Source organism: Dendrobium catenatum, unplaced genomic scaffold (genome assembly GCF_001605985.2).
Source record: "Dendrobium catenatum unplaced genomic scaffold, ASM160598v2 fragScaff_scaffold_1136, whole genome shotgun sequence".
Classification (NCBI taxonomy): domain Eukaryota; kingdom Viridiplantae; phylum Streptophyta; class Magnoliopsida; order Asparagales; family Orchidaceae; genus Dendrobium; species Dendrobium catenatum.
Window position 1 is genome coordinate 548,293 of NW_021319598.1, and position 11,720 is coordinate 560,012.

At 37.7% G+C, this 11,720-nt stretch overlaps 1 protein-coding gene across 3 annotated transcripts in view; it reads left to right on the forward strand.

The window, feature by feature from the left end:
* The first annotated feature begins 5,669 nt into the window (after positions 1 to 5,669).
* Positions 5,670 to 11,720, forward strand: part of LOC110112216 — a 25,421-nt gene continuing 19,370 nt past the window's right edge. For all 3 annotated transcript variants that reach the window (XR_003702122.1, XR_003702123.1, XM_020844360.2), the window contains exon 1: positions 5,670 to 7,821. Coding sequence is in view for 1 of the 3 variants with exons in the window: in XM_020844360.2 (XP_020700019.2) it covers positions 5,953 to 7,821 (1,869 nt within the window). In the remaining 2 variants the exon portion in view is untranslated. The remainder of the gene's footprint in view (positions 7,822 to 11,720) is intronic.

Consider the following 11,720-nt stretch of genomic DNA (forward strand, 5'->3'; position numbering starts at 1 on the left):
ATGATTTATTGGGAAAACCAACTCTAATCTTAGGCTAGGCCAATATTTACTTTTCTATTGTGTCGGGTTTTTTAGCTTTTACTACATGGTGTTTGTTGATTGATGTTATTGTTTATTTAATTTCTGCACTCTGTGATATAATTAATTGTGCATGAGATCTACCCCTAGGTTAGGGAGGATTTATTTTAATTTAATCTTATGCATGTGGCCATGCTCATACAGGGTATAGAAATTAAAGGGGGCAAATAAATAATTCAAGCTTTTAAAATTAACAATATTTTGTGCAGGTGCTTCAGAAATGCTTAAGTCCCCCTTTAAATTAAAAGAACATGGCCAAGTGTGGCTATGATTTGAGCATTTAAATTTTTTATCAATATTAACTGCTTGAGATTATTTGAATTCAAATTACTTAGGATAAACCTACAGGTTGTCTAAGTTTAGATTTTTTATTATATTAAAATATAATTTAATTTCAATTGAGTTGTATGTTAAAAGTACTTTGAGATGGATATTAAACATCCAATTTGGAATCTAAAGAGGAAGGGACATCCTTTAGGGGATACTCCCTCTCTATTTGGAGATCCATATTAGGATGACTTCTAAATGTCTAAAAATAAAGATAACACCCCTTTGGGGGGAGTTTCTTTTCATTTGAATATTCGTACCCGAAAGATTCAAGGAGCTTGTAGAAAGCCAAATAAGTGAAGAATGAGAAGACTCATTCTCAAAGTCACTTGAGTCTTAGGATTAGAAATTTGGGCGTGTTGTTAGTGGTATCTGGCCATTTTACTTTTTTGCATATCCTGAGTTGTAATATTAAAAGGCACTTGCCTATGGATATTTTATTTATTTAATTAATTTAATTATTCAGTTGATTGTTTGATGTGTTGATTATGATATATGATTGCATGATTTCAATAATTTTTGACGATCTTGCATGTCGTGTTTAATTTAGCCTAGAACCCGATCGAAGGCTGATGAGGGAATGTTAAAATTCTTCTACTTAAATAAAATTAATTTTTTTAGCCAACATAGAAACTCTAACATTTTTAAGAAGTAAAGCTGGGTCTGTTGAGAGTCATTCATGTATTCATATTAAATCTTCTCTACCTTGTTAGGTACCTCCCCACCTACGGGTTTTGGAAAATTACCTGGCCTATGAGGGTGCAGATCTATCAAAAGGAATTTGTGTAATCTTTAGGATAAAAACTATTTTTAAACATTTTTAAAACTACTTCATTTTGATTTCAAGCATTTGAGTCAACTGACATGCATTGTATTAGAAACAAATTTAAATACATCTAAAATGTAATTGCATTTTACTTTAAGCATAAATTTACCCAACAAAAGTTAAGGGGCCAAATAAGGATCTGCTCTAGATGTCGGCACCGCTTTCTTTGAACTTAACTTAATATAACATCTCTATCACTCTAACATAAAAGATCATACTCATGATTTTGAAGTGTTTAGGTGATTTAGCTAGCTCTCTAATCTAAGTTGGGGAAAGTTCAGATCTGTATTGCATTAGTTAGGTTCAGGTTACTGATTTTTCAGTGCCTAATTTAGACTTAGGTTTTGAGGCAGACCCAGGCTATATGACCTCAACCTCCAGGAATCAAATCCCAACTTTCTAATAAAATAGACTATTCAATCCTAAATCTCTTTGAACTTAAATTCAAGCCCAACACTTAGGATATGATGGAGTGTTTCTGAATTATTTTATAATCTTAAATTACTCTCTCCCTTCCTCATTTGACTCTTGAAATAAGTGCTCCAATTTGATCCAATCCCATTTGAAAATTTAAATCCTTACATCCTTTGACATCAAACTTTGAATTCTAAAATAAAAATTTTACCTCTATTTTAATTGAGAGTATTCATAGGAAACTCTAATTTTCCAACTATGTAATTAACTACGAAGGCTTATACTCGTAGGAGATTTAGAAACCCATATCAAATTTTTAAACAAATAAAGTTTTAAAAACCTCAATTAATTCTCTTTGGGATATAAAAAAATTGGTGATCATTATCGTCATATTCAAATAATCAATAATAGATAATATCCTCTTTCCTCGGGAAGATATATTTCTTTATTATCATTACTTTGATTATGAAATTAGTGATCTCTTATACGTATCATTATCATCAAACACTCGATCAAATTTAATCTTAATACTCCAGGGTCATGTGTGATTCCTCCCTGAGTTTAACTACAATAATCATGATAAATTCAAAGTCTTGTAATATGAACCTATTAGAGAGCTATATGTTCACCTTTTGAGGTGATATATCATTTATAATGACATGTTTGATTCCAAAACTAAAATTCCAGAAATTAAACTTTCCAAAAAAAATAAACTTTTTCAAACCATATTTTTCAATCAAACAGTGGTATTATTAGATTAGTCAGAGGGCTAAAATCAAATGGATAACTCATGGTGAAGATGATCTCAAATTCTTATACTCAAAAATACACTTGAGAAGGAATTATAGGAAAATTGACATTTCCCTTGCCATGTCCAATTCCTGCTCCTCATTTGCTAAAAGCTATTGAGAACACCATTTCCCATTTCCAAGGTCTTTTTAATCCACCAAACTGACAACCTTTTGACATTAACCTATTATCTATTGGTAATGTTATCCCCTATGATCTTCTCGACTCCTTAACTATACCTTTTTCAAATTCTGAAATTAAAAAGGCAATTTTTTCAGGCACATCTAATTTAACATTAGGTCCAGACGATTTCAACTTTGAGTTTAATAAATCTACTTGTCTTATCACTGACCCTACGGTGTGTAATGCTATGAAATCTTTTTTACATAATACCTATATTCCTCATGCTACTAAGGCCACTGCCATCACCCTCATTCTGAAATCCAGTCATGCGGCAGCTATTACAGACTTCAGACCTATCTCTCTATGTAACACTAGCTATAAAATTATTGCTAAAATTTAGCTCCTAGTATGAAACATGTAATGCCCCACATCATAAAAGGGAATCAAACCATCTTCATCCACAAAAGGATTTCAATATATAGTGTTATTTTAGCCAAAGAAATTCTATACCATTCTAGAATTTCTGATAAGCATAAGCTTTTGTGTGTTAAGTTTGATATCAAAAAAGCTTTTGAAAGTGTTTCCAGAGATTTTCTTGTGGAGAGACTGGTTTAGAAAGGTTTTCCTAAACTTTTATCAAGTGGATTAGTGCTTGTATAAATGATGTCTTGTTTTCCCTATGCATTGATGGGGCTCTTGAGGGTTTCTTTTCCTATTCTGCTGGGCTTAGGTAGGGTTGTCCGTTAAGCCCGTATCTCTTTTGTATTATCATGGATGCATTTTCCTATATGCGTGACAACCCCTCGAATGATGATATGTTTGAGGCTATTTAAGTGGATGGAATGCAGATTTCTCATCTAATGTACACATATGATCTCCTCATCGTTGGGAAAGATGAAACTCATAATTGTCTGATTATATGCTAGTTGCTAAACTTGCTCTCTGAGGCCTCGGGTCTTCAAGTGAATTTTGGGAAAAGCTCCCTCATTTTTCCTTCTAACAGTCAAAATGCAAGCAACATTTTTTCTATCCTAAATATTCCATCCACCTCCACTTGCATCTCTTATCTTGGGATCCCTATATCCCCTTATAACCCAAAGCTATGTAACTTCTCCAACCTTTTGGAAACTGTTACTTATAATCTCTCTGGTTGGAAAGCTAAAGCTCTATCTTTTGCCGAAAGATTGCAGTATTTAAGTTCACCATTTGGAATACGATTGTGTACTTGATTCGAGGTTCCATCATACTGAAAGTCGTTATAAAGCAAATTGAAAAACTCTATGCTAAGTTTCTCTATTTTGGCGATATTTCCATATGCAAACTTCACGTTATTTCTAGGAAAAATACATGTAAACCCAATAGAGGTCTTGACCTACCATCCTTAAAATTCATTCAGTTCAGCTATAATTATTCACTTTCGGAGAGGATTTACAATAGCAGCAACCCACTTTCTAAGTGGTTTTTTTTTTTTTTTTAATTTTTTTAAATATTCATCTCCTTGGAAGCCTCCTCCATCTAATGTTTCCTCCTTTTGAAAAAAAATTATGCAAGGATGCCTCCTATGCAAAGGATAATTTTCATTTTAAGATTGTCTCAAACTCTCCCATTTCTCTTTACTGAGATCATTGGTTTATGGAAAATTGCTAAAAGAGGTTACTGCTATGCATCCAATCTTAAATAAATTCCATATCAATGCTAGTATTTCTATTATCCTAAAGGATCATGGTTGGGTAATGCCTTCAGATTTTCCTGTTACCCTTCTCGAAGCTCTCTATGACATTCTTGTAGATTCGAGTGTTAATTGTTGTCTGATATGGGGTAAGGGGAATGAAAGTGCCCTCAGTTCATTCCAAGATTATTTTTACAGAGATAATATTAATGTTAACTGGCACCAATTTGTATGGCACAAATATTATGCCCTTAGATTTTCTTTTTATTGTTGTATGACATTAAAGGGTGGACTTAAGACTGTTGATGCTCTTCTATCTAGGAGTATTATTGTAGATGCTTGTTATTCTCTATGTCATTCTTCCATAGAAACTACTACACACCTTTTTTTTCGAATGTGACTTCTCATTCTCAGTTATTGTCAATCTCCTCCCTAACATGAGAAGTCACCTCCTTAGACCAAATATTCTTCAGGCTTTTGAAAGCACACGTGATACTCAGGCCATTGTGAGATCTTCTTATTATATTATCATTTGCTGCTCGATATACCATCTTTGGAGGGAAATAAATGATAGGAAATTCAATAATTCTTATGCTTCATCCTCCACCATTTGTCAAAAGATAAAATATGTTGTATTCTCTAAAGTTTTGACATGGAAAATTGGCCATACTCTGCTAGATTTGCTTTAATACAAGACCCCTTCTCGTTCTGTTATGGTTTCTCAGCATATATGAACTGTTCTCTACTCGTTCTGTTGAAATTCACCTTGGACGGGAATTCTTTTTTGGTTCGGCCACATATGTAAATAGGAAGATCGAATGGTCTGCTTCTATATATGCTTATTGGATGTGATCCTGATGGGTTTTTGATGGCAAGTGATTCTTTTTCTGCTATGGAAGATTTTTGGTGATTCGTGGATGGTCTGTCTTGGCAACCAGGGTTCGATTTTTGAAGGACGATGATGAATGTAAATATTTCTTCGCTCCCTCTTGGATGGTCTGTATTTTTGGCAACCTTGGGCTATTGCTCATCTCTTTAGATGATTTTGTTGCCGGGGTAATCTCATCGTGCTTTTCATCTTGAGTCTTTGGTTTTTTTGTTTTTGCTTTCTTTTGTTATAGCTTTTTCTCTATTTCAGCAGTTTTTGATTTTAGGATTTTCTTTATCTGCAGCACATTTTGTTGGGCTTGCATTTGATTTTGGCATTTTTACTTTTTTTATATTATTTTCATTTCTTAATGATATGGGCTCCGGGCTCAAATAGTCCCAAATATTTTTTTTATTCAGTGCTCCTGCTTTAATTCTCCTGCTCTAATTGAAATTAACAGGCCGCTCATTTTTTTAAATTCATAAAAAATTATTTCAACCAAATCCTGAATTGCCTAAAAAAATCATTTTTTTTTATAAGCTCAGAATTCCTTCTCAGCATTAGACTTACTCGGCCACGAGAGAGCTAAATTCGTCAAGGTGGCAGCTGACGATAAACTACGCATCAACGGCTCTCCTTTCGCTTTGACCAAAACGCTCTCGAAATTTTAGCTGGATAATGCAGTAATCATCTTTTGCAATTCCGACGGATCGACCCACGGTGCCTCTTCGATGTATCCAATGCAGAGAGATAAAACACTTTCACGTTCCTAGCTGCTGCATTTCTGCGCCACTAGATAATCCTGGCATAGTGGCATTGGCATTTGCATTTTCATTGACGTCCTGCAGTTAACTCCTGATGGCCGCAAACCTTATAAAACAACAGTACCCTAAACCACGGTTGGATTTTGAAGTCGGTGGCGGCGGCAACGCTACTGAGAACGCGGAAACAGAGAAGCGGAAGGAAGACAACCCGACTTCCGGCGATGGTAGTTCGGCGGCTTTAGTTTTGCCGAGGGAGGAAGCCATGCGGCTCGCCATCTACATTGCCATGGCGCATGGCGGGCTAGCCCTATCGTTTGCCCTGATATGCGGTCTAGCCTGGCTGCTGAAGGATTACCGGCGGCCAATTCAGTGGGCATTGCTCTGCTCGATGCCCCTCCGCGAGCTCCATACCGCACTCGTCTCCTTCTGGTCTCACCCGCTCCGCCTCGGGCTCCCTGAGACCCTTCTCGCCGTCCCCCTTGTCGTACTTCGCTCCGTCGCCAGCTCCCTTATCGACTCCCACACTGCTCTTCACCGCCTCCTCCGCCGCCAGAGTCAGCCGCGCCAACCACTCCCTCACCTTGGTTTCTCAAAGCTCATGCGATGGCTCGTTTCCTTCGCATTCTTCGTCCTCCTCCACGAGCGCTTGGGCCCCCTCGCGTTCCCCGTCTTCGTCCTTCCTGGCTTCCTCGCTTTCGCCCGCACTCGCCCTCCCCCTCTTTCCGCCACCCTCTCGGCCATCTCTTTCGCCCGCCGCAACCGCCGCAGCCGCAAGCACTCCTCCGAACCCCCGTCGCATGTCCTCAGCCGCTTCCTCACCTTCCGCATCCTTCGTAGCCTCAACACCCTTATCGCTGTCAGCCTTATACTTGCTATGATCTCCGTCTTCCTTTTTGGCTCCGTCCTCTTCTCCTACAAGATCGCCATCGAGGGTCGCGACGCCGTCGTCGCCCTCAAGACCCACTTCCAAGAGCACAATTACACGGAAAGGATCGGCCTTCAGCGCTGGATGGACGATCACGATGTACCCGAGCTAATCGAGTCCGGCGCTTCCAAGCTATACGATACCGTCGTCCACTACGTTGATTCTCTTGCCCTCCATTACAATGCCACCGAGCTCGCCGACGGATTGAAGCAGTACCTCATTAAGCCCTTGGAAAAATCCTCCAATTCCTCATCTTTCATCACAAAGAAGTGTTCCCTCCACCCTTTCTCTATTAAACTCCGCAACCTTGTACACCACATCCGTAACCAGGAGTGGCGGCAAACTTATGCAGATTCCGATTATATGGTAAAGGAATTCCTATCTGTGATTGCCAGAGAAGACTTGGTAGAAAAGATCAAAGGTTTTGCTCTTCAGAGCATAGATATGTCCAAACAGGTCTTGGCTAGCAGCACCATGGTTTTGTCTGGGAGTGCCAATTTGCTCTTCTCCATTTCTCTTTCCATAGTCTCTGGTGCTGCTGGGTTGTTGAATTTCGTGTCACAAGTCTTCATTTTCTTCTGGCTCCTCTACTCCTTAATCACTTCTGAATCAGGTGTCATGGATCATGCTCTTGGCATGCTTCCCATATCCAAGTCTAAAAGAGTTCGTTGTGCAGTGGTGCTTGATCATGCTCTCAGTAGTGTGATGTTGGCTGCTGTGAAAGTTGCTCTTTTTCAGGGGTGCTTCACATATCTCTTGTTTCGATTCTACCATATACATTTTCTTTATGTATCTACTTTCATTGCCTGGACAAGTGCAATACTGCCAATTACGCCATTCTGGTTTTCTTCTGTTCCAGCTGCTGTTCAGTTGGCTGTGGAGGCTAGGTATGTTGAAGCTGTGGCGCTTACATCCATACATCTCATTATCTTAGATTATGGGACGCTTGCAATCCAAGATGAAATACCAGGGCAAAATGCTTATTTGACAGGGCTTAGCATTCTTGGTGGAATGGCATTGTTCCCATCAATTTTGGAGGTTTTCTCTCGGTCTTTACATTGTCACTTTAATTTCCAACGACCTTTCCCCGCCTAAAAAATATTAAACTTTATTAGGTAGCAAGTCTCTATTCTTTTATTTTAAGTAGTAATGATTCCACCGATACTTGATACAAGAATGAATTTTAATATTATGCTTAAACCATATCTTTGCTCCCATAAACTTATGGTGGATTAAGGATCTTCTTAATTTCTTCCTAATTTATTGCATATATGTTTATGCTGAAGATGACTGATGATTAAAACCATATGCAATACCCAGCATACCTGCATGGGCCATAGAAATTGGATTTCTTGATCATTACTATAATTATATAGTTCTTCTTTGTTTTGTCTAGATATCTTTTTATTTTTAAGTTTTTTACTGAACTTTCTCAACTACCTAGACGTTGTAGGGTGTTCTAATTGTTTGTTATAAATTAATGACAATTGCATGAACTTATTTTATTTTGCTATGATTCTATCATCATCCCTGCGAGTAATTCTCTTACCATTTATTGTATTTTTAAGAATTCTGGATTATCATTCCATAAATCGGATCCACATATATCATGCATACAAATTTCTTTGACAGTTGATTGGATTCAAAATATATTAAGTACAGAACAATAAGCAGTTCTTTAGAATTAAGAAATGCTTTTAGTTTTAGGGAATGAATATTGGGTCCAATTTAAAACCTGCTTGCTTCAATTACAATAATATTGTTTTGTCATCTGATAAATTATATCTATTAAAGATTCAAGTGTATTTGTTTGAAGTTTTCTACCGTTCATACACAGGTATGATTGTGTTGTATTGAACGAGTACGATAATAGTTTCAGTTATTGCAGTAAAGCTTCAATGACAAAAACCTCGAAGAGAATTCTAACAACTGTATGAACTAAATTTCAAATCTAATCTGAAGAGTTTTTGTCTTAAATTTCATTAGTTAATGTCTATGCTATCTGCAAAGGCTTGTATATTAAACAACTGCTCCTTGCAACATGATGTCGAAAAAAAAAAGATGTTTGCTATGAGCATAACAAGTTTTGAGAATTGGAAAAAAAATTGTAAAGATAATTATACGAAAAATAGTGGCAAGATAGTTCACGATGCTTGCTTGTATTCAAAACTGCAAAAAGAGAGAGTTCATAGTATCAAAGATGTGTACGTGTATAATATTTTCTTGCTCAAATATTTTTTCCCTTTATATCACTAATTATTTTACCTCCAATCTCTCTATTCCGATATTGTTAGTTTTCCTCACTTCATTGTATGTATATATATATATATATATTGTTTATTCATCATTGCCTTTGATTTGAGTATTACCTGAAAGGTGCTAAAGTGTATGTATGTATGTATGTATATATAAAGTACGTAAACCTATTAAAAATATTCTAGTAATTGAAAGTGTGCATGAGGCCAACAACATGAGAGTAGTTATAGGCTGAAGTCTATGTAGAGAGCTTGTAAATACTTAATTTTATGAAATTCATAGTATTGATCAAATTTGTAACCCCTACCATGAAAATCAACGAGCATATTGTTTGAGCTAGAGAACTTTAGAATGTATACTTTTTGACCTTATTTTCTTTTAATACAACAATATGTTACCAATAGTATAATGAAAAACTCATGATTTGGTTAAGAATCCAAGTCCATGTAATATTCAATTTTATCTTATGCCTTTTTCTCTAATTAATATTTGCTGCAACTATTCGATGCCTTACTTTTTTTTGACACCATCTCGAATGCTGATGGATGAGACCCATGCTGGCTGACCTCACCACTGACTGGTAGCTCCACTGTTGCAGTGATTACCTGGCTCTCTAATTGAGCCTTTCTCAATGCTAGCTGCCTGGCATCCTCCAATCATCGTTAGCCACCCATCAATTCTCGCTTGAGACCACCTCAGATTTTTCGTTGACCTTCTCAAATATGTTGTTGATAACTACATATCTTGCAAAGAAGCTTGTTACTGGTCGTCCCACTGACCTCCTCTTTAATCATCTTTGCACACATTGCCAGCTTCCTATAGAGTCTGTCAATATTCACAAGTTGAGAATCTTTTTGACCATCACTGTGAGAACCTTCGTCAACATGTTTGCTACATATACATTGCATCTTGGTTTGAATTTGATTATCTTTATTTAGTTGCTATACTTGAATTCAAATATGAATAAGATTTGAACCAAAATCTCTTCCAAATATTTTCAAAGGAGAAAAGGACCAAAATAGTCCCTTAACTCTTTAGGTAGAACCAAAATGGTCCCCAACTATGTTAAGAGACCATTTTGGTCCCTCAGCATTTAAAAACAAACCAAAATAGTCCCACCATTACTTCTTTAATAGTAAAAAACAAAAAAGGTAACGAAGATGTCCATCACTGGAGGGTATATGCAGAATACTATAAATTCTTCATGGAAGTTGTAATAAATTCAAAGAGTTGAAATCAAAATTGCGAGAATTTTACCCAGTTCGAAACTCCTTGCAATGTCCAAACCTCTTTCAGCATCGAAACCCCAGATCAAATCGAAGGAGGCGAGTGTAGAATCCCGACATCAAACTGCGGATAAATTCGAAACCCAGTAGCCGACTGGTCTTCGCCTGCTTTGGCAACGTTGAACTCCTGTGGAACCCTAACATCGAACTCCAGCAACATTGGACCCCATCAATTGCTTGTTCTTCGCTTCTGTTATTTTTTTGCTGTTCGACTTCGCTCCTTCGAGGATATTCCCTTCCTGTTGGACCATAAGTCGAAACATTTTAATAGGGTGCTCGCTCGCTATCAAGGTAACTGTTTTTCTTTATTTCGCGTGCTTCTTCTGTCAAATTCTTCCCCTAACTGTCGATCTCTAGCAAAGTCGAACACAACAACAACGAGTCCCGTCCATGAAGTCGACGTCCATTGGCGGGAACAAATCGTTGCACACTAAACCCCCACCCGCCCAGTTATCACGTTCGGTTGGGCATCCACGAGATGACGATTAGCTGAGTTCGATTGAGCAACTAGTGGGAGGTATTTTTATAGACATTATCTGCAAAAATATTTATAAAATTACTGCGAAAAAAAAACAAATTTGTGAGTATTATATATATTTTTTTAAATGAAAAACTATTCTAGAGTTATAAAATTATTGTTAAGGCTCTACATATTAACAAAAATTTAATTTAGGCCATAAATTTGTGAGCATTATAGATTTTTTTAATGAAAAACTATTATATAGTTCTTAATATAACCCTTTATATTAGGAAAGATAGCATCTATGTTGACCCTCATGCTATACCCAAAGGAAAAGAAAGGAAGAAGAAAGCAAACTGAAAATCCCTTGTACATACCTCTAACCCGTTGGATCCCTAAAATCATGCCAAAATCCCGTCGATTCGGCGTCATTCGCGTCGCTTCCCCGAAATCTCGCTGGAATCCCGTAGCTCGGCGCCGAATCCATCGCTTCTCCGCGATTCCTGCTCAAAACCTGCGACTCGCCTCGATCTCACTCCAACTCCCGTCGTTAAATACAGGACTTGCGGAAGCCTTCGGGATTCATTCACAAATCCCACACGACCCCAACTCCACCTCCAGTCCTTCCTCTCCGACCCAACCCCGTTCGCTATCTGCAGCTCCAACCCGACGCCAGAACTCCTTCGACGACGTCCCTTCCTTGTCGGATCGGAAGTCTCGACGCCCTGATCGGAAGCAACATTGAAGCTCGCTTGCTGTAGAGGAAACTTTCTCCCATTCGTGCGGCTTATTTGGCCCTCGTGGTCGGTCGACTTCGCTCCTTGAACGACTTTCCCTCCCAATAGGATCGGAAGTTACACATTTTGATCGGAAGCAAGCTCAGGAGCTCGCCGCAGTGAAGGTAGTTTTCTCCCTTGCGCATGCTTCTCGGCCGA